Source organism: Mastigoproctus giganteus, chromosome 14, assembly GCF_048544385.1.
Source record: "Mastigoproctus giganteus isolate SK-2022 chromosome 14, ASM4854438v1, whole genome shotgun sequence".
Taxonomy (NCBI): domain Eukaryota; kingdom Metazoa; phylum Arthropoda; class Arachnida; order Uropygi; family Thelyphonidae; genus Mastigoproctus; species Mastigoproctus giganteus.
In genome coordinates, this window is record NC_143588.1 from 101,891,060 (window position 1) to 101,918,624 (window position 27,565).

Below are 27,565 nucleotides of genomic sequence, written 5' to 3' on the forward strand. Positions count from 1 at the left end.
AAGTAGTATTCTTGCAACCAAGCCATTTTGCTATAAAATGACTTAGATCAGTTCCTCATGTGGTCTGAAAAATGGCAACTGAAGTTTATTGCTTAGAAATTTAAGGTATCGAAGATGAGGAACAGAAATCCAGGAGTTACTTATAAGTTGGGGAGGAGAGGAGTTAAAAGTGTTTCAAGACAAATAAGACTTATGGGTTATAAGACTTACAATCTGATATGAAATTTACCATAAAGTGTAAACTGAAAGATAGGAAGGCACATAAAAACAATTAGGAAAAACAATGTCATTGTCAAGATGATGATGAAACACATTTAGAATATTGCGTTAGAATATTTAGAATAGAATAATTCTGTCTTGCTTTAGGTGTGGAGGCCCACACCTAAAGCAAGACAGAGCTTCTAGAAAGGGGTCAGAACAGGGCCAATAGATTAGTGAGACTAATCAATGTTGATATGAAGGAAAGATTAGAAGCTGAAGACTGCAAAGCTTATCAACTACATTTCTGGAGGAAGACTGATTGAGGTGTATTTTCACTGGTAGGAGAAACAACAACCAAGGATCAAAAATATAAAATAAAATTTTAGGAAGTAACAGTTGGCTAGATCTTGTGAAGGTTACCGTTACCTTTGAGCAGCTCTAGACCAGGGGTGGCCAACTTAATCTGTGATGCAATCTACTTTATTTCTTCAAAATGTGCCACGATCTACCATCTCAAGAATTTCATTGCACATGGTTAAAAAAAGTTAATCAACATATATTGAAAAATGTTGCTTATAAATTTTTAAATTAAATACAATTCAGAATTCTTATTTTAAATTCATACATATTTAAATTTTTAATTTATGTGAAGTTTGAGTCTTCATGTCAATTGCCAACTTTTCAAAATCAGGGATATACTGTGTAAGACCAACTGTAAAGACTCTTCCGTATGCAAGTCCGTAAGAGTAGAGCGATTCTTCATCTTTGTTTGTTTCAAATATGAAAAGGCCGATTCACATTGATATGTGGAACCAAAAAAGGAATTTAAAATTTCACTGCATTTTTTTACATTTGGGTAATTTTCTTGGCAAACATATTTCCAAAAGTCATTTTTGATGATGATCTGGCTTTTAGGAAGATATCATTTCGCAATGTAATAATTTCATTAACAGCTAATATTTTCTCCATGTGAAAAATCTCAGAGATTTTTTCTGCAATTTGTTTCATATCTAAGTTGACATTAAAAGGATAAGAAATATATTGAACAATGTCTTCAATTGTTTTAAAATCACTGAAGCTGGTTTCAAAATCATCCACAACTTACTCAATTTCAGAAACATTTCTAAATATTATATTCAAAAACAGGATATTTTTGCAAATGATCTTGCATATTTGTAAAATAATCGAATTTTTTCTTTGAGATCCTTAGCCGTTGCCAAAAATTTATATTTATAGGTAGAAAAATTATTAATCATGTCACCCACATTTTTTTCCCTTGTAATTCCAAATTCAGATCACTTAATTTGCTGGTAAATTCTGCCAAAAAAGCCAGATCACACAACCACTCCGTATCTTGTGGCTGCTGATAATCATCTCCCTTTGATCAACAAATATTTTTCATTCAGCAAATATCGAAATCTCTGTAGAAACTTACTCCAACTCACATCTGTGTGTAATGTCAGATCTGGTTCATTTTCATCGAGTTGCATTTTGAAAAGTCTCCTTTGATTAGATTGTCCTCTGTTGGAATTCATGATTTTGAAAGCAATGTCCATAACACTTTTAGTATTTAACCTTTTGCTGGTTAACACTTGTTGGTGGATGATACAGTAGTAAGTCAAAAAATCGGAATTCATCATCTTTTAGGTCAATTTTGGCTGCGTGTCGACAAGAGTAGTCACATGGTTCAACGGATTTATAATAAGCATATGCACAGAACCTGGGGAAATCTCCATGTTAGGTTCTGTGCAATTTAACTTGTGCTTGTTTGAGACCATAACTTGTACTTAACAACAGTGACCTTTACTTAACAATACAGGTCACTGTTGAAAAAAAGCCATGAATTAGGGTTGAATTTGAAAGTGTCTGCAATTCTGCCCAGACAAGATAGGAGGGAGTATATGATGAGAGTCCTGTCGATCAATTTTGCCCTGGAAAGATTGTGCAAGGCTCAAGGGGTAGAATTTTTTTCAGCCTGGTCTGTACTTTGTTAACAGGAGAGATTGCTTCTACAGGGATGGGGCACACTTAAATAGAAAGGGTGCAAGAATGTTTGCTGATGCTATCGAGCCAGGTGGGTCAGAAAACTGCTAGATTGGGGGGATACAAGGACTAATAGATTAAAAGTAGCCACTGGCAGAGGCGAAAGTGATTCTTGCTAAGAAAAAGAACAGGTGCATGTATACTTGCGTGTACACCAATGCTAGGAGTTTGGTAAATAAATTTGATGAATTTGAGGTATTGCTCAAAGCATCAAAGGCAGATATTGTTGGGATATCATGCAGTGGGGTGCATAATAATAACATTTAGATTTTGACTAATCTACTTTTTAATATGTATTTAAAATTCGTCGTGATGGACCGAAATTAAAGCCACGATCGACTTGTTGGCCATCCCTGCTCTAGACCGTTTGCCACATTGATTAAGACAGAGAATTTAAAGTTCAAAATGGAACTAGATAGTCACTTTTTGGTGATAGGGAAAATGATTTAGAGTACAGGCAAACCCCCATAAAACATGGTATTTCTACAACACGGTTTTGCTCTAACATGACTGATAAATTGCGGCAATCCTCACATAACATGGTACTTATATATAACACAGTTTCACTCTAAAATGTTTCAAACTATTTGCCACAATTCTCTAATATGGTTAAAGAATTGTGGCAAACCTCACATAACAAAGTATTTTTGAGCTTTTGTGCAGGGAAAACCCTGCTTTACAATGGATATCATTTTTAAATATTTACATTTTTTTTTTGTGAATTCCTGCTGTTAACACACTAGTTGTTATGCAAAAAAAATTATTGGGAAATCCCATATTTTATTTCGTTGGGAAATCCCCATGTTAGGTTCTGTGCAATTTAACTTGTGCTTATTTGAGACCATAACTTGTACTTAACAACAGTGACCTTTACTTAACAAGTACAGGTCACTGTTGAAAAAAAGCCGTGAATTAGGGTTGAATTTGAAAGTGTCTGCAATTCTGCCCAGACAGATAGGAGGGAGTATATGTTGAGAGCCCTGTCGATCAATTTGGCCCTGGAAAGATTGTGCAAGGCTCAAGGGGTAGAATTTTTTTCAGCCTGGTCTGTACTTGTTAATAGGAGAGACTGCTTCTACCGGGATGGGACACACTTAAATAGAAAGGGTGCAAGAATGTTTGCTGATGCTATCGAGCCAGGTGGGTCGGAAAACTGCTAGATTGGGGGGATACAAGGACTAATAGATTAACAGTAGCCACTGGCAGAGGTGAAAGTGATTCTTGCACTGCTTCTATTGGAATGAGCAGCAGCTTGGAAAATAAGATGCAGGATATTTCAGAGACTGCTGGGAGTCATTGGGGTACAAGTAAACACATGGGTTGTGTTAGGGTAGCTAAGAAAAAGAACAGGTGCATGTATACTTGCGTGTATACCAATGCTAGGAGTTTGGTAAATAAATTGGATGAATTTGAGGTATTGCTCAAAGCATCAAAGGCGGATATTGTTGGGATATCAGGGATGTGGTGTCACAAAGATATAAGTAATGCAGAAGTGGAATTTGGGGAGTACAACATCTACAGAAAGGATAGACAGGATAGGAAGGGAGGAGGGGGTTATGCTATTAGTTAAGAAACACATAAAATCCAAGGAAGTGAAGCCAGTCGACATTGCTGGACAGTGCAGTGTTGAGTCAGTTTGGTGTGACATAAGCATTGGAAGATCAAAATTGAGAGTAGGAGTGTGCTATAGGCCTAATGACTTTGATGAGTATAATATGAAACTGTACAGGGAAATAGAGTGGGCCAGTAAATCAGACAGTCTTATAATGGGGGATTTTAATTTCCCAGATACTGACTGGAATTTGTGGGTTGGTCACTCACACACTAGCAAGGCTTTTGTGGATTTATTGGATGATTGTTTTCTAAATCAGCATGTTCGGGAGGCAACTAGAGGGAGCAATACTCTTGATTTGATTATCAGTAGTGATTCTTTATGCATTAAGAATCTGCAGATAAATGAACCACTAGGTGGCAGCGATCACAGTGTGCTGAAGTGGGATTTACTCAAGGAGGTAACTACAATCAGGGGTAAAGGGAAGGGTTATTGCTTTCGTAAAGGCGACTACGATTGTCTGAGACAGTATTTAAATTCTATACAGTGACCAACTGATGATGTTACCAACAGTAAACTCAAAATGGGAAGCATTCAAAGAATTAATCTTGGAAGCTACTAGACTTTACATACCAACTAAGAAATATTGTTCAAAGTTCAGGCCTAAATGGATGTCAGATGAACTAATGAGACATATGGCAGAGAAGAAAAATACATGGGATACATATAAATAAACATGTGACACAGAAGCCTATGAGAGATATAAGTTGATCTGTAACCAAGTTACAAAGGAGGTTAGGCAGGCGAAGGCAGATTATGAGAAATCTTTGGCAAGGGATACAAAGAAAAACAGCAAGGAGTTCTTTATGTATGTAAACTCTAGAAGGAAGGGGATGAATCAGATTGGTCCCCTTGATATCGATGGTTCAACTGTTCACGATCCTGCTCAGGTAGCTAACAAACTAAATCAATATTTTGCATCTACATTCACACATGAGGAGTTATTCAGGAAGGGGAATGCCATAGATGAAGTAAACACTGGCAGTGAGCTAGATGATCTTGTAATAATTGAGAGTAAAGTGGAGGAGAAATTGTTGAAGATAAATACAAGAAAGGCACCTGGGGTGGATGGGATCTATCCAGTTATATGAAAGGAGGCAGCAAAGGAAGTAAACAATCCATTAGCCATAATTATGAGAGCTTCCTTGGACTCAGGGGAGGTACCCACAGACTGGAGATTTGCAAATATAATCCCAATTCACAAAGGAGGATCAAAGGCTGACACAAGTAATTATAGACCTGTGAGTTTAACTTCTGTTCCAGGAAAATTAATGGAAGCACTGGTTAAAAAAGCACCGCAGGATCATCTTGACAAGAATTCAGTTATAGCTCAGACACAGCATGGTTTTGTTAAGGGAAGGTCTTGCCAGACCAATTTGATTGGATACTATGATGTAGTCACAAAAGAATTGGATGCAGGGAATAACTTTGATGTTATATATTTGGATCTTAGAAAGGCTTTTGATACTGTTGCACATGGAAGACTGCTGCACAAATTGGAGCACTGTGGCACTGGTGGCAAATTGTTGCTATGGATAAAGGGATGGTTGAGTGACAGAAGACAGAGAGTAATTAATGGACACTGCTCATCGTGGACTAATGTTATTAGTGGAGTCCCTCAGGGTTCAGTGTTGGGTCCATTGTTGTTTTCTGTATTTATAAATAATATTGATGGTATATCAAGCTTAATGTCCAAGTTTGCAGACGATACAAAGATTGGCAGGGTTGTTAAGGATGCTACTGATGCTATGTTGCTGCAAGAGGATCTGGAAAGGTTGAGCAGATGGGCTGAGAGGTGGCAAATGAAGTTTAACATTGACAAATGTAAAGTACTACATATGGGAAACAGCAACCCCGGAGCAACTTATCAACTCTGTGGTACTACACTGACAGTGGTAGAGAATGAAAAGGACCTGGGGGTAATTGTGCAGACAGATATAAAGTTCTCTGAGCAGTGCAGACGAGCTGGAAGAGTAGCTCATGGTGTCTTATCAATGATATACAGGAAGTTTACTAGCAGGGATAGGGAGGTGATTATTCCCTTGTATAAGGCAATGGTCGGGCCGCACCTTGAGTACTGTATACAAGTCTGGAGGCCTCATTTCAAGAAGGAAAAAAAAGCTGCTGGAACGAATACAGAGAAGGGCAACAAGGTTAGTGAATGGAATGAAGGGTTGCTCTTACGAAGAAAGGCTTAAGTTTTGCAAATTACGGTGTCTGGAGACTAGGCACCAGCGAGGTGATCTGATAGAGGTGTACAAAGCCTTGAATGGTTTAAGCATGCTCAATGCTGATGGGATTCTTCCTCTAGCTCAGAAAAATCACCTGAGAGGGCATAAATTCAAATTGAGGAAAGACAGATGTAGGATAGACGTGCGGAAATTTGCCTTTAGCCGGTTTCTATATTATTACCACCTCACCTTCCATCTAACTAGCTTTCTGCATGTTAGACAGATATAAAAAGCGGGTGGTTGGTTGGTGGAACAGACTTCCATCCCTTGTAGTGGAAGTTGATATCCTAAATAAATTTAAGGCTCAGCTGGACAGGTATTTCGAACGAACGGAGGGGTGAAGTGGAAGGGTTTTTTTTTTTTTTTTTTGGCTGATGCTGTATAAGCTTGCTTTCTTGCATCATATGCCTCTACTAATGCTAATGCTAATAAAAAACTGTGACTTTGAAACATGCAGTTTGTGAATTTTAAGGTTTTTGTAAGGTTATTTTGGTTTTTTGTTTGATCGTTTATAAATTTTTCAGGTATGCATTACTAAACTTTGTTTTTAAGAACCATACTGGAATAATTTCTTTGTTGTGAATTAAATTCCAGCCCTAAATTATGCCTAAGGAAAGTAAAAAAGCATCGCTCAAAGAAATTTTATTTCTCCAGAATCAAAGATACAAATTTTGGATCATCTTAAAAAAAGGGGAAATAATGAAACAATAATCTGGCCCATAAAGAAAAATAAACTGAAAATTAGAACTGCTGTTGCTGCAGGATCTTTCATTTCCACAAATATGGTGCTTGTCCCCGAGTGCCAATAATTGAAAAAATGAAAAAAGCATTCATTATTCGGATTGATGACAGCAGTAAAAAACACATCCTATTACATGGCAATGTAATTAAACAAAAGGCAATAAAAATTTGTAACCATTTAAAAGAAAATAGAGAATATTCTGTTAACCTGGAGTCTGTTGTCAGTAAAGGTTGGTTTGAGCAATTTAAAAACCGCTTCTCATTACATAACATAAGAATTCAAGGAGAAAGTCCATTCAGCTGATAATGAAGCTTGTCATAATCAGCTGATTATGACAAGAAGTATGCAGAGGAATTTCAAAAAATTATTGAAGAGCACAGATACACACCACATCAAGTTTTCAATGGCAATGAGACAGGTCTTTGGTGGAAAAAATGCCCAACAGAATGTTTATTTAAAAAAAAAGTGAAAACTGCACCCGGTTTTAAGGCATCAAAAGATCGTGTAATGTTACTTATGTGCAGTAACACATAAGGAGATTACATGATAGAACCTATGCTAGTTTATAGATCCTCTAATCCTCATGTAATGAAAGGTGTAAATAAAAGTGCATTACTAGTACAGGGTTGTTAAAATTAAAGTATCCCTAAATAGAGGGCTCTGGAGCGAGTTCTAAGGCTCGTACTGAAGAGAAATTTGGACAACAGGTACAATAAAGGATGTACTTGCCATTTATTGGGAAAAAAAAAATTAGTTACAAAATTTGTCACTGTATGGTGCATAACTATCTTAGTTATGATTATGCAAATAATGTAAGTTATTGCCACAGTGCCACCACTCAGCTCTACTGTACTGTATAAAAGCAAAGTAGTCTCTTCAAAATCATACAGTAGATGTTTGCCTGCACTACAGCAGCAATGGCAACAACGTTGCAGGAAAAGGCACTATTAGTGATGCTATACTACCAGAACAGCAACAATGCAGCTGCGGCTATCAGAGAATTCTGGCATCAGAAGCGCATAAGGCCCACGTGGACTATGACTGTTTGTGCTGTTTACCAAATGATTGCAAAATTTCAAGTGACAGGACATCTTGGTGTTCAACCAGGTAGAGGTCAAAAATGAGTGGATTCCTCTCGTGTTGAAGATGTGGCTATGGTTGTCATGGATTTATCAAGTCAATTTCCACATGGTAGCACAAGTGTGCTAGCTGTTTCTCATGAAGTGAACATGCCGTATTTCACTGTAAGGCTAGTAATGAGTCAGTTGTTGTGATACTATCCTTACAAGATGCACATGCTACAGCAGCTAAAGCATGGTGATGCAGATATTCGTTTCACATACGCACTTCAGTTTCTGACGCGAATGACAGTGGATATGGAACATCCTTTGGAGTGATGATGCCCACTTCTGCTTAAATGGACAAGTGAATATGCACAACAGAAAACCCTCGAGTTATCCAAGAGGTCCCGTTGCATGGTGTGGATTTATGGCCACATTTATGATTGGGCCATATTTTTTTGAACAGGTAACACAGACTGGGGCCCTGCACCTGTTCCATCATTGGATAGTGAATATTATTATGAAATTAGATATTATGAAATGTTGGCAAATTTCACATACCAGAGCTGCAACAACGTGGGTGCCTTCAGGATACCATATTCATGCAAGATAGTGTGCCACCCCCACATCCACCGTTGTGCCCAAAGATTGCTAAGGCAACACTTTACAGACGAATGGGTCATCAGCCATTGTTTCCAGACATCTTGGCCACCCCGATCACCGGACCTCACCCCATGCGCCCTCTGGTTGTGGGGTTTTTTGAAGAACCAGGTGTGTCGGGAAGGATGTCAAACTCTGGCAGATCTGAAGGACAGAATTAGACGTCATGTGCTGACTATTCCAGTTTACATGTTACATTCTGCTGTAGAAAATGCTGTTCTTCGAATGGAAACTGTTGTTGACCAAAATGGAGGACACATTGAACAATTGCAGCACAGTTCAAGTGATTTATATTGCCACAGTGCCATATAGTGACAAATTTTGCAACTAATTATTTTTTTTCCAATAAATGGCGAGCGCATTCTTTATTGTACCTGTTGTCCAAATTTCTCTTCAGTACGAGCCTTAGAACTCGCTCCAGAGCCCTCTATTTAGGGATACTTTAATTTTAACAACCCTGTATATTGGAAAGAAAATAAAAAGGCTTGGGTAATTGCAGATTTATTTAAAGAATGGTTTCTAAATTGTTTTGCACCAGCTGGAAAACTATTTAAAGTGGAAAAATTGAGATTTCAGAGTTTTATTACTATTGGAAAATGCATCAGGCCATCCAAAAGATTTAAGTCATCCAAACATTGAAGTAATATTCCTACCACCTAACACAATTTCTTTAATTCAGCCATTAGATCAAGGCATTATATCTACCTTTAAAACTCATTACATCAGAAAATCGTTACAATGGATTTTGGAAAAAATTAATTCCGAATCTACTGAAGTGATGGAGGCATGGAAACATTTTTCAATTATGGACTGTATCAGAATCATAGCTTTATCGCTCAAAGTAAAACCATCAACATTAAGTGCGCATTAGAAAAATGTATGGCCAGGGCCAGTTCATTCAAAAAATATGATCAAACCAGCAGAAAAAAAAAATTGGTGTGATAGTAGAACTTGCTAAGTCAGTAGGAGGGGAAGGTTTTGATGATTTGACTACTGACACCAATATTCATGAATTACTGGTAGAAAAAAGAGGCTGGCGAAGCAGATTTTGTAGAAATGGCATCGGAGGTAAACCAAATCAATTCAGAGGATGACAGCACAGATGAAAATTCTGAAGTTCCAAATTTTACACTAAAAACATACAGGAAAGCGCAAATTTAGCCAAGCAATTAGAATCTTATTTTTTGAATGCAGATCCTTCACTGAAAGGAGCAGAGTTCAAAATGAAGCTTCAAAAATGCTTAGTGCTATACCATGAAATTTATAAAGATCTATCAATCAAAAGTAAATAAACCCAGATTACTGATTTGTTAAAGAGAGCAGATGATACACGAAATCTAGATGTTGCTGAAGTTATTCTGCAACAGAGAAAACGTTCCTGTTTGATTGTGCTTAGCAGCGATGAAAAAGAAGAAGAAGAAGAAAATTAAATGAACATACATTATCTGACATATATGTATCACAGTTTGTAAGATGTTTGTTCAGTTATTATTATTTTTAATAAAAATTAAGTTTCTGATAGTTATAAAAAAAAAGGTGTATTTTTGTTAGCTTTTGAACGTAACCTCCAAAGATGGTTCTTAGTCCCATATAACACAGTTTTGCACTACATGAGATTTTATAGGAATCTAACTACCATGTTATACAAAGATTTACCTGTATTTTTTTGTTTATTTATTATTATTTTTTTGGAATGCAGAAAAAGTCCACTTCCTCGCATCATTTAGTCATTATAATACTAACACCAATAAGTTTAAAAATGATAAAAATACATTTTACCAAAATGTTTTTTAATTCCAAATTAATTTAGAAATTATTCAACACATTCATCAAAATGATCTGTTACAGCAATTTAAAAGGTTTTCTCTGGGGTACCAGGTCTCTTTAACATGACTTTATAAATTCCATTTCCTGGATCACTACAAATAGATAGTAAAATTAAAGGAAACGCACAAAATAAAAAACAAGGGGAAAAAAATTAAACATGTAAAACAACTTAAAAAGGGAAAGAGGATCCAGATATCTTATGCAACATCCATTCCTTCCCATGAATAAAATATTGAATTTCCCTGGGTAGTGTGTTTACAAAAGCCATAAAATTACAAATTACAAATTAGGAAAGCCATAAAATTACAAAAAAACAAAGATGTACAAAATTAAATTAATACTGAAATGAGTAAGATATCTAATTTGTTTTAAAGTTCATAATGGAATTTTATTATTCATAACTATATTCTATCACAAATTTCTTTGAATGATGCATACCTGAAAAATCCTTCTTCCCTATCACTAATCCATATCAGCTTGCCTTTTAAAGATAATGACTCCTCTTTTTCTTTTATTGGATAAGATAGCAGAATATCAAAGCCTACAGGTTTGGTTTTATAATCTGTATGATGAGCAACATCAGCAAGTAACTCCATGGATTCTTGAGGAAGAGGCTGATTTTGTTCACCTTCATCAGTTACTCGAATTGCTGAATGAATTCTCCAGTTTTTTTCATCAAAATTATGACTATTCTGGGAATCCCACCAACCAATCTAAATAAATAAATACACATAAACATGTAAAGACATAAGTACTACTTTATTAGGTACACCTAGTATGCTTAACCTTTTCACAAAATGAAGTGCGACTTCAATAACAGAATTATCTATCTGTGATCTGTTCACATCATACAATAAGTGATGTGAACAGATCACAATATCTGTTTGCCAAAGCAGGTAAACAGATATTTAGAAATACCATACATGCACAATATGTGATAATGGAAAAGATGAAAGATTTAAGTGACTTTGAATGTGGCATAGTAGTCTGCCAAATGCAGACTGCCACGGTATGAGTATCTCAGAAACTGCAACCAGTTAAGGTTTTTCACATATGACTGTTTCTTGAACATAGTGAGATTGGTCCAATAACCGAACAGCATCCAGCCAATGGCAATCCTGTGGCTGAATGAAGCTCAATGAAGCTAATGGAGGCCGACAAGACTTGTGAAGGATAACAGAAAGGCTACAGCCAATTAAATAACACCCCAGAACAATTGTGGTAACCAAAGATGCATATCAGATTGAACAACACATCATACCTTGTCATGGACAGAGTGTGGTAGTCAAATGCTGAAATCGGGTTCCACTCCTGTCAACAAAAAAACAAGAAGATAATTCTGTGGTGGGCTCAGAACACCAACACTGGAGGATTAGAAAAATGTTGCTTGGCCTGATGAAATCTAGTTCCTGATGTTTCACACTAACAGCAGAACACCAGATTATCGCAAAAACAACACAAGTCCATGTATCCATTCTTCTGGATGTCTACAAGGAATGCCAGTGGTGGTAGCAGTGTAATGGTGTTTTGGAAATGATCTGGAAACCATTTATAATCAGGTGCATACCTTTCCAGCTGCAGCATGTCCATCTATAAATGCATTCTAACAACAGGATAATGCACACCACAAGACCAGAATTGTACAGAACTGGTTTTAGGAACCCGAGAATGAATTCAGACTACTGAAGTGGCCTCCCTAGTCATCAGATCTCAATCTAACTGGACACTTATGAGATGTGATGGAATGGGCTCTTCAGAGTAGAGACCCATAACCATTTAATTTGCAAAAACTGTGGGAAGCAAACAAGTCAAAATGAACCAGCATCCCTGTAGCACACTTTTGACAACTCATTAAGTCCATACCATGATGACTCTAGGCTGTTCTGAGGGTTAAAGGGGAAACTACTCACAATTAGTTAGGTGTATTTAATATAATTAAGTGATCATTCAGTGTATGCAAAAAATAATATTATTTGTTTATATGTATTGATATAATTCTTATTAATTTTTATCAAAAACAAATGAAAGATTTAAATAGAAAAATTTACGAGAGTAAAATTTAAATAGCCAGACTGGATAGCTTTATGAATCTTAGTTATTCACACTTGAAAAATGATATATGAAATACATTTATCAAAATTACAGTTGTGTGAGAATGTTATGACTAAATCAGATATCCAGTTAACCTGTAAGATTAGGGCAGATCTAATACAGTATTTGGAGTGAAACATTTTATGTATTTTAGTCCTGTGAAAATTACCAATTTGCATTTGTCTGAATTCACATCAAGCCTGTTGGTTTATGAAAAAAATCTGAAAAAATGCATGAATGAGGTTTTGGAAATATAACTGGCCAGATGTTCCATTAATCGTAGAAGATATCTATAAATCATCTGCAATACTGAAATTTTAACCTTAGTCATCAGTTATTTGAGGAAGGAAATTTATGTTAACAGAAGGGAACAAAATGAGGATCCCTGATGCACACCATAAGATGGTAAAATGAACTTAAGTCGGGAATAATCATAGATGCCTGCAGATTATCTCTATATTTTCTGTGTGTAAGATAAATTATTAATTGATAATCCATACTATTGTATAACTTATTAGAGAATTGGGTGTCTTCATTATTGAGGTGGAGGTAATGAAGTCACCTTATTTCCTAAAAACATTGCATGCAGAAGATGTTACCCTGATGTTTAATGAGATTTCAAATGATCTGCAAATGCTTCTGGAATGGAATGTGTGGATATGACTGCCCCAAGCTGAGTCTAAACTGGCTGTATAATTTGATTGATTACGTATAAGTTTTTCATTAGTTTACAACTCTGTTTGTTTCATTCTGAAGCTATTCAGCTTCAAAGTGAAACAAACTAATTCAAATTCACCAATAGATTTACATCCATTTTGCACAGAGTGTATATATATATATTTTACGTAATTTATTTTAAACTAGTTTTTTGGATATATATATATTGTGGTTTGTATATATGCCTCTTACAGAATTTAATTGAACTAGCTTTTGTATCCTGTTTAAGTGTCTGCACAGGGAAACCAGTTGTTTTATAACAACACTGATAGAATTAATTTTATCTTGGAATTGCCCTTTTAATATTAACATATATATTTGTAACTTATAGCACTAGAGTTTTAAATAAAATTATTGATATTTTTAATCACATTAAATGACATAATTTGAGTCTCAAAGATATCAGACTTCAAAAATTCACTCTCTTCATTTTTCCTTAGTTTTCATAATGTGATTCAAAGTGATCATGTGGCTATTATATTTGACATTGACAGTAAATGTACAAAAACAGATCATGCCAACTGGAATAATAATTGAGAACAGTCAGTGTTTATTAATGAAATCATTTATTTTAAAGACACAATTTTGCAATTATATATAAATATTAAACAAGTATTAGATGACACCCTACCTGTATAAAAACAAAATTTGGAATTTAATATCTCCTACCTGATTGAAATAATCTTATGGCTATTTTGCCTAATGTAGTTAATCACAAAAACTGAATGGGTATAGAAAACTTTTACATGGAGTATATCTGTGTTATAATTATTAATCAAAAACATATATCAGTAGCATTAGTAGTGGCATATGATACAAGAAAGCAAAGTTATACAGCATCACCCAAAAAAAAAAATTCCCATTTTACCTATCCATTCCCTCCAAAAATTAAATTACTTAAGTCGGGACTAATCATAGATGCCTGTAGATTATCTCTATATTTTCTATGTGTAAGATAAATTATTAATTGATAATCCATACTATTGTATAACTTATTAGAGAATTGGGTGTCTTCATTATTGAGGTAGAGGTAATGAAGTCACCTTATTTCCTAAAAACATTGCTTAAGTTTTGCAAATTACAGTGTCTGGAGACTAGGCACCGGCGAGGTGATCTGATAGAGGTGTATAAAGCCTTGAATGGTTTGAGCATGCTCAATGCCAATGGGATTCTTCCTCTTGATCAGAATAATCACCTGAGAGGGCATAAATTCAGATTGAGGAAAGACAGAGGTAGGATAGATGTGCGGAAATTTGCCTTTAGCCAGCGGGTAGTTGGTTGGTGGAACAGACTCCCATCCCTTGTTGTGGAAGTTGATAGCCTAAATAAATTTAAGGCTCAAGCTGGACAGGTATTTCGAACGGAGGAGTGAAATGGAAGTGTGTTTTTTTTGGCTGCTGCTGCATAAGCTTGCTTTCTTGCATCAATATGCCTCTACTGATGTGACTAAAAAATGAATAGCAAATGCCTAAAAAACGGTACTCACCTTGTATAAATCTGCAATAAATTTATTGGTAGATTGTGGCTAAATTTAGGTTGGAAGAAGCATTAAAAAGAACTAAGGCAGAGAATGGGGTAAAAATATTTTAAACAGATTTTAAAATGAGCACAAGGAAGTAGAAGTGCAGATCTCCAATCCTTGGTTGTCATAAAAAGGTTGAAGGACGCGAATGAAAGAATGAAAAAAAGAGAAGACCAGTGGTGCCAATAGTCATTACGAGGGACTTTCGTTAAATAAACCGTCATCAGTTGGCAAATGGAAGAGAAGTGAACGCGTGTTGTGTTTAAAGTTTATCTATACTCTCGTGATGCTCTTTTTGACACGTGGGAACGTTAGCTGCGAGAGGTTCCAAGCCGGTGAGAGGTTGAAGGGAAGTTTAGCGTTAATAATGTTGAGATCGGAATGGTGTTGGTACCATTCGATGGTGAGGGCTTCATATCGAAGAATTCTGTAGCTCGATCTAAGTTTAATAATAGTGATGGCAGAGTCAACAAGGGGGGTGTGGTTGTCGGTTTGAGCATGGGTTGTTAACTCAGTGCAGGATTGACTTGTCCTGAAACTGTTGAAGTGGTAGTATGCGCAGGTATTGGAAGTTGTGGAGGAACCGAATTTGGTGGTAGTGCTGCCGATGTTACAGGTGCCACAGTTTGGTTGGCATTTTATGAGATATATTATATTACTGAGATCGTTGATGGGATATTTGTGTGTATCTTTATAAGAATTAAATAGGGAACCTATTATAAGTAGAGAAGGTGAGTGAGATATCGGTATCTTTGAATTGTGCTGCGCGTTCACTATGGTAAGGGAGAACTATGCGAGTATTTGTCTTGTTACTGTGTCTGATGGGGTTATTAATACTATTTTTAACGGTGGATATTGTGTGTTGGATGAGTTGAGGGAGGATAGCTCCTGGCAATGAATTTATCAGTAAAGTATTGAAGTTCATTGTGTAGATCGTTTTGTGAAGAGCTGAATTTGATAGCATTGTAGATTTGGTTGTGTAGGATGGCTTTTTTGGTACTAAGGGGATGATGTGAAGTGAAATGTAGATATTTACCGGTGTGCGTGTTTTTTCTGTAAATCTTGGTATTTAAATTTGTGTCTGTTGTATAAATAGTGAGATTAAGAAAATTAATCTGGTTGTCCGTTGCAATTTCGAGGGTAAGGTTTAGCCTGTCATGTATTGTATTGAACTTTAAAAAAAGATTGTCTATGGTTGTTCTGTTGCCTATTATTAGGATATCATCGGCTTAGCAGATGTATAATTTAATTTCAGAAGGGAAAGGTTGTAAAATTTGGTTTTCAATAGTGGCGAGACTCTTTATTGAAAATTTGGTTTTCAATAGTGGCCTCTACTAATGCTAATGCTAACATTCATCTAGTTTCCACGAATTTATTTAAGCTATCAACTTCCCCAATAACAGATAGAAGTTTGTTTCAGCAATCACTCACTGGCTAAAGGCAAGTTTCTGCACATCTATTCTGCAACCATCTTTCCTCAGTTTGAATTTATGCCCTCTCAAGTGCGTAATCTGAGCAAAAGGAAGAATCTCATCAGCATTGAGCTTGCTGAAACCATTCAGTCTTAAACATCTCAATTAATTAGATCACCTTGCAGGTGCCTAGGCTCTAATGCTGCAATTTGCAGAACTGAAACCTTTCTTGATAAGAGCATCCCTTTGTTCCCCTTACCAATCTCGTTGCCTGACTCTGTATTCATTCCAGCAGCTCTACATCCTTCCTAAAATGAGGTGTGGCTTGACCATTGCCTTATACAAAGAGATAATCATCTTATCAGCACTAGAAAAATTTCTGTATATCTTGACAAAAACCCCATTAGCTGTCCTGGCAGCCTATCTACACTGCAATCAGAACTTCATATCTGATTGCAAAAGTACCAGGTCTTTTTCATTCTCCACTATCCTGAGTGTATTACCACACACACAGTTGACAGTTGGTACATTACTCTACCCATATACAGTACTTTGCATTTGTCAATTACCATTTCTTCAGTTGCCATTTCTCAGCCCATCTGCCTAATTTTTCTAGATCCTGTTACGGTAGCATACTGTCATCACTGCATGCTACGGTAACAGAGCATACTGTCATTAACAACCCTGCCAACCTTTCCATCTTCTGCAAACATGGAAATTAAGCCTGATATACATCCATCAATATCATTGATAAATACAGAAAACAACTATGGGCCAACACTAACTCTCGGGGACTTCACTAATAACATTAGTTCACGAAGAACTGTGTCCATTGACTGAAGTCTTTGCTGTTTTTCTTTGAATTCTTTACCAAAGGTTTCTCATCATCTGCCTTTGCTTGCCTGACCACCTTTGTGACTTGATTACAGACTAACCCATATTTACCATAGGCTTTTTTATTGCCTGATAATTTATATGCATCCCATACATTTTTCTTCTCTGCCACAAGTCTCATTAGTTCATCTGACATCCATTTAGGCCAAATAGTATTTCTTAGTTGGTATGAAAATCCAGTAACTTCCATGATTAATTCCTTGAAAATGTTCTATTGTCAGGGAAACAGGGAACATGATATGTAAAAAGGATAGGTGGAACAGGACCAGGGTATGTCTGCCAGGTGCAAAGGTTGATGATGATGTAGTAGAGCAGATATCATCTTTTAAGGGCACAAAAGGTGATATTGTTGTACATGTTGGCACTAATGATATTAAGAGTAGGAGACCGGTGGAATTACTTAACATATACAGGTCACTGTTGAAAAAAAGCCGTGAATAAGGGTTCAATTTGAAAGTGTCTGCAATTCTGTCCAGACATGATAGGAGGGAGTATATGATGAGAGCCTTGTCGATAAATTCGGCCCTGGAAGGACTGTGCAGGTCTCAAGGAGGGAGTAGAATTTTTTTCAGCCTGGTCTGTACTTGTTAACAGGAGAGACTGCTTCTACAGGGATGGGACACACTTAAATAGAAAGGGTGCAAGAATGTTTGCTGATGCTATCGAGGCAGTGTTAGGTGGGTTGGAAAACTGCTATCTTGAGGGATACAAGGACTAATAGATTAACAGTAGCCACTGGCAGAGGTGAAAGTGATTCTTGTACTGCTTCTATTGGAATGAGCAGCAGCTTGGAAAATAAGATGCAGGATATTTCAGAGACTGCTGGGAGTCATTGGGGTACAAGTAAACACATGGGTTGTGTTAGGGTAGCTAAGAAAAAGAACAGGTGCATGTATACTTGCGTGTATACCAATGCTAGGAGTTTGGTAAATAAATTTGATGAATTTGAGGTATTGCTCAAAGCATCAAAGGCGGATATTGTTGGGATATCAGGGATGTGGTGTCACAAAGATATAAGTAATGCAGAAGTGGAATTTGGGGAGTACAACATCTACAGAAAGGATAGACAGGATAGGAAGGGAGGAGGGGTTATGCTATTAGTTAAGAAACACATAAAATCCAAGGAAGTGAAGCCAGTCGACATCGCTGGACAGTGCAGTGTTGAGTCAGTTTGGTGTGACATAAGCATTGGAAGATCAAAATTGAGAGTAGGAGTGTGTTATAGGCCTAATGACTCTGGTGAGTATAATAAGAAACTGTAAAGGGAAATAGAGTGGGCAAGTAAATCAGAGAGTCTTATAATGGGGGATTTTAATTTCCCAGATAATGACTGGAATTTGTGGGTTGGTCACTCACACACTAGCAAGGCTTTTGTGGATTTATTGGATGATTGTTTTCTACATCAGCATGTTCGGGAGGCAACTAGAGGGAGTAATACTCTTGATCTGATTATCAGTAGTGATTCTGTTAAGAATCTGCAGATAAAGGAACCACTAGGTGGCAGTGATCACAGTGTGCTGAAGTGGGATTTACTCAAAGGAGTAACTACCATTAGGGATAAAGGGAAGGGTTTTTACTGTCACAAAGGTGACTATGGTGGTCTGAGACAGTATTTAAATTCTATATGGTGGGACCAACTGATGATGTTACCAACAGAAAATTCAAAATGGGAATCATTCAAAGAATTAATCTTGGAAGCTACTAGGCTTTACATACAAACTAAGAAATATTGTGCAAGGTTGAGGCCTAAATGGATGTCAGATGAACTAATTAGACATATGGCAGAGAAGAAAAATGCAGGGGATACATATAAATTAATGGGTGACATGGAAGCCTACGATAGATATAAGATGGTCTGTAACCAAGTCACAAAGGAGATTAGGCAGGCAAAGACAGATTATAAGAAATTTTGGCAAAGGATGCAAAGAAAACAGCAAAGAGTTCTTTACCTACGTAAAATATAGAAGGAAAAGGATGAATCAGATTGGTCCACTGGATATTGATGATTCAACTGTTGATGATCCTGCTCAGGTGGCAAACAAACTAAATGAGTATTTTGCATCATCCACACATGAGGAGTTATTTAGGGAGGGGAATGCCACAGGTGAATTGAACTCTGGCAGTGAGCTAGATGATTTTGTAATAACTGAAAGGAAAGTGGAATAGAAATTGTTGAAGATAAACATAAAAAAGGCACCCAGGGTGGATAGGATCTATCCAGTTATATTAAAGGAGGCAGCCAAGGAAGTAAGCAAACTCTTAGCCATAAATATAAGAGCTTCCTTGGACTCAGGGGAGGTACCCATGGACTGGAGATGTGCAAATGTGACCCCAATTCAGAAAGGAGGATCAAAGGGCGACACAAGTAATTATAGACCTGTTAGTTTAACTTCTGTTCCAAGAAAATTAATGGAGGCACTGGTAAAAGTAGCACTGCAGGATCATCTAGACAAGACTTCAGTTATAACTCAGACACAGCATGGTTTTTTTAAAGGAAAGTCTTGCCTGACTAATTTGATTTACTTTGTTCCTTTGTGACCACATCTTATTTGATGTGGTCATAAAGGAACTGGATGCAGGGAATAACTTTGATATCATATATTTGGATCTTAGAATGGCTTTTGATACTGTTGCACATGGAAGACTGCTGAACAAATTGGAGCAGTGTGGCACTGGAGGCAAATTGGTGCTATGGATAAAGGGATGGTTGAGTGGGAGAAGACAAAGTGGTAATCAATGGTCACTGCTCATCATGGACTAAAGTTATTAGTAGAGTCCCTCGGGGTTCAGTGTTGGGTCCATTGTTGTTTTCTGTATTTATAAATGATATTGATGATGGTATATCAAGTTTAATGTCCAAGTTTGCTTGGACATTAAACTTGATATTTAATGTCCAAGTTTGCTTGGACATTAAGCAAACTTTTGTGTGCATGCAAGAATATGTGCACGTGTTCTTACCTTTAGTTACCCTAACACAGCCCATGTATATAAAGAATTGTATAATTATTACAATGTTTCACCCTTTGAGTTTTGAAGGGAGCTCATAGATTTAAGCTTTCTAAAGAAGTTAATTTCTAGTAACATTACACCTTCAGATTTACATACCATAAATGTCCTTTTAGAACTATGAGACACAACTTACTTAGTATCACACATGCATAAACCAATCATAGCATCCAACAGTACTTAAACAGTCTCACAGGTATTTAATGGAGAAGATATTGACTTATTTAAAGAAACTATTCATCAGATGTCCAAGTTCAAATGATGATTAGACTTTTTTATTTTTATTTTATCCTTTTTGGTTACTTGCATTTATTGTACCGGACACTGTTCTCTTTGGTGGCTTAGCACAATGCATCACCATCTGCAATTCTTTTGGAGAAGTCTGGATTCAATTCCTATCAATTACTCAAGGAATTTTTAGAGACCTCTTCAGGTTGCAGTTTCCAATCTCAAGTGGAGGAAGCAGGGCTTTTCCCTGTGAGTTATTCCACTTTTTTACCCCCCCAGCACAATATGAAAATCAGCCCATGAACATATACATATCTATAGATAAACACATATATACAATATGGACAACATGCTCTGGTGCCTTTAAAATAATAATTATACTCATTGAAGGTGTTAAGTGATATGTAGTCAACATCCTCAACTGAGCATGCTTTGCGCTAAATGAAATTAGGATATATTGTGTTGGTTAAGATGACATTAGATATAAGTCAATTTGCAAAGTTTTATGTCATTATTTATTTATTTTTAGTTGAAAGACACACTATTACCATCTCTTTAGCCAATCAATATACATCATTATAGCTTCTAATTGTGTTTGGCATAAAGGCCTTATAAACAAGCTTCCGTTTTTGTACTGCCTTCCACTTTTGCAATTGGGTAGCCTATTTTCTTTCTGATTGCTCAGGGTAAGTAATGGTAGATGGCACTCTGTTTTCTTAGCTTCTTGATTAACACTAGTTTCCCCAAGGTTTGTTTTGATTGGAGTTGTCTTGGGTATTTGTGAACACATGGACATCTCTCTCTCTCTCTCTCTCTCTCTCTATTTGCTTTTTTTGTGAGTAACACAACCAGTGTGCCTAAACTTTGATATAAATGCTTTGTCTATATAGGCTATAGCATTATTACTATTTTTATAATAACAGAGGACAAGAGTAACGTATTGTTTCAAAGAGAATACCACTTGGCCAACTATGAATTCTGCTGTTGTTTATATATGAAGCATACCATATGATGTTTAACTCTGACAAAGTGTTTTCAGTAACATACATACAAGTCAATTTGCATAATATTAAGCAATACATTCCTTATTTGCATATTTTCTTTCCTTTGAAGTCCCACAATAAAACATTATTATGTTTGTCAAACATTTATATATTTTTACATTAAGTTACTTAATGAACCTCTTAAACAAAAACCTAAGAAAGGTTGAGAGTGAAAGAGGAACACCATTACAATTACTGAAGCATTTGACAGAAAAGCTCATTATTTGAAATGTTCCATTACATTCTGTAGCTTTATTCTAGGAAGTATAGTAACAATCACAAAAATTAAGTGTACATTCGATTTAGTAGAAAACCAAAAGTAGAAGTATGGTTAAATTTTTAAAAGTTTACCTGATGAACAATTTTAAATAGTTGAGAATTTTTCATTATATCCTACTAAAGATTTTTATTCATATATATTGAGTATCAGAAAAATGTTATTCTCCTAATAAGTTCAGCATAAAGGAAATAATAAAACAATATAATAAAACCATCAATAATATAATAAAACTAAATGCTGTATAATGAATTTCACTGAACTTACATAAGTATCAAATGATTTCCTTTTAGCAACCATTTTAGATCGTGTAAGAGTTGCCTCAAAAGCATGGAGTTTCTGGTTATATTCGCTTTGTAACTCTAGGACATATGAATGTCGAGGAAGTGTTAAATTGTAAACATTGATAATCTTTGTAATTACATCGCTTTCACTCTTCCAGTAATCATATGTGACATTGACAAAAGTCTGTAAAGAGAAAGAATACATTCAGTGCCTATTATATTGTATTTATTATACACTAAAACTGTAGAATTATAAAATTATACATCAAACTAATTAATATCGGTGTTTAGATACACCATAGATAACTCTTAATAAACTACAAAGTAGTTGTTGTAGGCATCATTTGCTCTTTCTCATATTGTGCTCTGCCTTCACGACGAGTTGCCATGATATTGCACTACTTCGAATAAGTAACGCTTCACTAATAGAGAAGGCTATTGTTACTTATTCTCAGTTGAGTACCACCACCCATAAAATAAATAAATGCACAAGGCATAATACTTTAAGAGTTTGGTATCTATATAATATCGGTGTTTTGATACACCATAGATAACTCTTAATAAACTACAAAGTAGTTGTTGTAGGCAACATTTGCTCTTTCTCATATTGTGCTCTGCCTTCACGACGAGTTGCCATGATATTGCACTACTTCGAATAAGTAACGCTTCACTAATAGAGAAGGCTATTGTTACTTATTCTCAGTTGAGTACCAGTTGAATTACTTATTCTCAGTTGAGTAACTTATACTCAGTTGACTTACTTATTCTCAGTTGAGAATAAGTAACAATAGCCTTCTCTATTAGTGAAGCGTTACTTATTCGAAGTAGTGCAATATCATGGCAACTCGTCGTGAAGGCAGAGCACAATATGAGAAAGAGCAAATGATGCCTACAACAACTACTTTGTAGTTTATTAAGAGTTATCTATGGTGTATCTAAACACCGATATTATATAGATACCAAACTCTTAAAGTATTATGCCTTGTGCATTTATTTATTTTAAACATCAAACTAAACACAGCAGTTCATCTTGTATATTATTAATAAATAATATATACAGAGAATATGACTTCTCAGTTACAATGGAAATATGTTCAATTTTTACAACTGCTTCAATAAACGTTTTCCCTATTGCAATTTATAATAGATCTAAGTATTTACAACAAGGTACTGTAGTAGCTACAGCAGCTACTGTATAAAAGTATTATAACATAAAACTAGATAGCATAATAATACATATAACTGCATTTAGGAATCAATTAGCTTAGTGTAGTATTGTCAATTAATCAAATAAATTTATTAATCTTATTAATTTTCATTGTTAATCAATTAAATTGTATTTAAATGGAAATCATGCCCTAGACTAGAGCAGCAAAGCAACAGACACAAAGAAGTGGGAGTGCTGTGGTTTGGGGGAAAAATCCAAGGGGGATTTTTTCCACAATGCTCACAGCCTAAAAAAATATGCAACTTGTGAAATATTTACAGATCTTTCTGGAACAAGACATGATCCAGCCAATGAGGATGTCTTTATGTGTGCTAGGTGCAGAGAGTGAAGAAATTAGGCACCAACTCAGCTTTCTGATGGACATTTATGAGAGTTTGAAGAGTAGGGGAGATGACCTCGAAGGAATTAAAATGGGAGCCCCATCACGCTCTCAGCTGCCCAACTCGTGCCAGAGCTCACGCTTGTGCATTACAGAACAGTAGCAATTTTCAATGCAGAATGCACTGGTCCCACGGGAGCTAGTTATTGTTGGTGACTCTATTTTCAAGGAAACGGGAAATATGTTGTGCAAGAAGGACAACTGGAATGACACCAGGGCATGTTCACCAGGGACAAGTAGATGACATTGTAGAGCAGATATCATCTTTTAAGGGCACACCTTTTATTGTACACACTGGCACTAATGATATTAAGAGTAAGAGATCTTAGGACTTACTTAACAAGTACAGGGCAATGTTGGCAAAAAAGTTGCGAGTTAGGACTGAATCTGAAAGTGCCTGCAATTCTGCTCAGACATGATATGTCTGAGCAATTCTGCTCAGACATGGAGGTTTATGTTGAGAGCCTTGTCAATCAATTTGGCTCTGGAGAGAATGTGTAAGACTCATGGGGTAGAATTTTTCTCAGCATGGTCTCTGTTTATTAGCAGGAGAGGTTGTTTTTACAGGGATGGGATACACTTGAATAGAAGGGGTGCAAGAATATTTGCTGATGCTATTGAGGCAGTGATAGGTGAGCAGGAAAACTGTTAGCTTGGGGGGGATACACAGACTAATAGTTTAACTAGAGCCGCAGGCAGAGGTGAAAGTGATCCTTGCATTGCTACTATTGTTACATGCAGCAACCTGGAAAGCAAGGTATCAGGGATTTTAGCCTAGCTATGGGTCGTCATCATGGAAAAAATTAATACATGAGCTGTGTTAGGGTAACTAAGGGTAAGAAAGTGTGTATGTATATCTGCATGTACACTAATGCTAGAAGCACTGTAAAGAAATTTGATGAATTTGAAGTACTAATTAAGTCATCGAATGTAGATATTGTAGGAATAGTGGAGACATGGTGTCACTCAGACATAAGTCGTGCTGAATTTGAATATGGAGAAAACAATGTATACAGGAAGGACAGACAGGACAGGAGAGGTGGAGCTATTATGCTCTTAGTTAAGAAGAATATTAAATCTAAGGCAGTGCATCTAGTTGACATCTATGCTTATATTAACAATAGAAGGAAGGGGTTGAATCTCATTGGGCCACAATGTTTATGGTTTAACTGTTGATGACACTGCTCAGATTGCAGAACAATTGAATAGGTATTTTACATTTACATTCACATGAGGAATTCTTTAGGGAAGATGATGCCAGACATTTATCAAACTCCAACAAGGAACTAAATTACTTTGTGGTAACTGAAAGGAAAGCGGAGGAAAAATTGTCGAGGATGGGCATAAAAAAAAGGCACCTGTGGTGGATGGAATCTAACAAATTATATTAAAGGAAACAGGAAAAGAGGTAAGCAAATCCTTAGCCATAATTATGAAAGCATCCTTAGATTCAGGATCCTTATGGACTGGAAAAGTGTGAATATATCCCCAATTCATATAGAGGTGCCTCCGTAGCCAGGTGGGCAGGAGCAGCAGTGAGTAGCACACGCTTCTTGATTAGACCGGGGTTCGAGACCATGACCACCAAATACGGAGGATGTGGAAGGTCAAGAAATGACCACCACATATCCCCGGAGCAATGTGGCCTTAGTTGCTAATGCTCCTAAAAACCAAAAAAAAAAAGAACATAAGTAGAGGCATACGATGCAAGAAAGCAAGCTTATGCAGCATCAGTCAAAAAAAAAACTGATCCCGTTTCACACCTCCGTTCATTCCAATTACCTGTCCAGCTCAGCCTTAAATTTATTTAGGCTATCAACTTCCACAACAAAAGATGGAAGTCTGTTCCACCAATCAACTACCCACTGGCTAAAGGCAAACTTCCGCACATCTATCCTACAACTGTCTTTCCTCAATTTGAATTTATGCCCTCTCAGGTGATTATTCTGAGCAATAGGAAGAATCCAATCAGCACTGAGCATGCTCGAACCATTTAAGGCTTCATACACTTTAATCAGATCACCTCGCAAGTGCCTAGTCTCCAGACACTGTACTCTGCAAAACTTAAGCCTTTCTTCGTAAGCCCTTCGTTCCATTCACTAATCTTGTTGCTCCTCTCTGTACTTGTTCCAACAGCTTTACATCCTTCTTAAAATGAGGCCTCCAGACCTGTATGCAGTACTCAAGGTGTGGCCTGACCACTGCCTTATACAAGGGGATAATTACCTCCTTACCCCTGCTATATCATTGACAAGACACCATGAGCTACCTTTGCAGACAGTCTGCACTGCTCAAAAAACTTCATATCTGCCTGCACAATTACCCCCAGGTCCTTTTTCATTCTCTACCACTGTCAGTATAGTACCACAGAATTGATACGTTACTCTGGGTACTTGATACTTTACATTTGTCGATGATAAACTTTATTTGCCATCTCATTAACAATATCAACAATATCGTTGATATTGTTTTAAATATTATTTGTATTTAAAATTTTTGTTCAGTATAATATAAAATTATTTACTTATGTCTCAGTTACTATAAAATTTGAAAAAAAAAAAAAATAAATAAATAAAATAAAATCACTATTACAAAAACATCCCGCATAACTTTTAAACAGGCCCCTAGAGCCCCACAAATTTTTGGGCCGGCTCTGACTGCACATAGGTAGCAGTAATCCCACAGTAACTTATCAACCGTGTGGTACTACACTCAGGTAGCAGAGAATGAAAAAGACTTGGGGATAATTGTGTAGTTAGATATTAAAATTGCCTAATCAACATGCTGCCAGGACAGCTCATTGGGTTTATCAATGATATGCAGAAACTATGCAAGCAAGAATAAGAAGATGATTATCCGTTGTTGTTGTTGTTGTTGTTATTTGTTTTTTAGGAGCATTAGCAACTAAGGCCATATTGCTCCGGGGATATGCGGTGGTCATTCCCTGACCTTTCCGCATCCTCCGTATTTCGTGGTCACGGGCTCAAACTCCGGTCTAATCAAGAAGCGTGTGCTACGCACTGCTGCTCCTGCCCCACCTGGCTACGGAGGTGCCTATCCCTTTTTGTATAAGCCATGGTTAGGTTGCATCTTGAATACTGTATACAGTCCTGGAGGCCTCACTTGAAGAAGGATGTAGGTCTGCTGGAACGGGTGCAGAGAAGGGCAATCAGGTTGGTAAAGGGAACAAAAGGGTGTTCTTACCTAAAAAGACTTCAGTTCTGCAAATTGCAATGTCTTGAGACAAGGTGTCTACTGTGAGATCTGACTGAGATGTTTAAAGCCTTCACTGGATTGAGTAAGCTGATTGTTAATGGTATTCTTCCACTTGGTGAGACTAAACATATGAGGGGGCATAAATTGAAGTTTAGGAAGGATAGTTGCAGGATAGATGTGAAGAGGTGTGCCTTCAGCCAGTAGGTGGTTGATTGTTGGAAGAAACTTCCATCTGCTGTTGTGAAAGTGGATGGGTTGAATAAATTAAAGGTAGAACTGGACAAATTTTTGGAAGGTATAGATGGGTGAACTTTTTTTTTTTTTTTTTGCTGTTGCTATATAAGCTTGCTTCCTTGCATCATTTGAGCTTATTGGAGTTATGAACATTAAAGTTACAAAAAAAAGTAACTCAGCTGTTTAGGAAATAAATGATTTTTTGCTTTTAGAGAGGTGACAAAGAAAGATAGCAAATGAATGTAACAGAATAACAGTTGGGCTGGACTTTATTACTGTAAGGTAACTGGGACCACAAGCACATCACCATGCATATTCCAGGCTAGAATTGTATGTGCAGTAGAAAAAAAGCTGAGTGAAGTACTAACTAGACATCAATTAAGTAAAGGAATAAGGTTATATTTCAATGCAGGTGTTGAAATAATATGATAATAAAAGCTTCTTTGCATTATATTTTTCTTCATAACTTGGAAAGCTATTCAGAGACAGTAACTGGCTTCGGCTTATTCTCACTTTAGAAACAAAAATTTTATCCACAAGTTGATCTAAAATTAGTAAGATGATTTTTAATCAAATAATACTGCCAAGAAGCTGAATTGATTATTTGTTAAAAATTAGCAACCTTGTGGCAAACAATATATCACATTTAAATAAGCA

The 27,565-nt window shown here is 36.4% G+C and overlaps 1 protein-coding gene across 1 annotated transcript in view; it reads right to left on the reverse strand.

Annotated features, from left to right (window-relative positions):
• Nucleotides 1–27,565, reverse strand: part of LOC150075450 (uncharacterized) — a 286,845-nt gene that overhangs the window by 100,071 nt on the left and 159,209 nt on the right. The window contains exons 25-26 of the mRNA XM_090388490.1: nt 21,835–22,035; nt 10,816–11,090 (exon numbers count right to left, since the gene is read on the reverse strand). Coding sequence (XP_090244616.1) covers nt 10,816–11,090; nt 21,835–22,035 — 476 coding nt within the window. The remainder of the gene's footprint in view (nt 1–10,815; nt 11,091–21,834; nt 22,036–27,565) is intronic.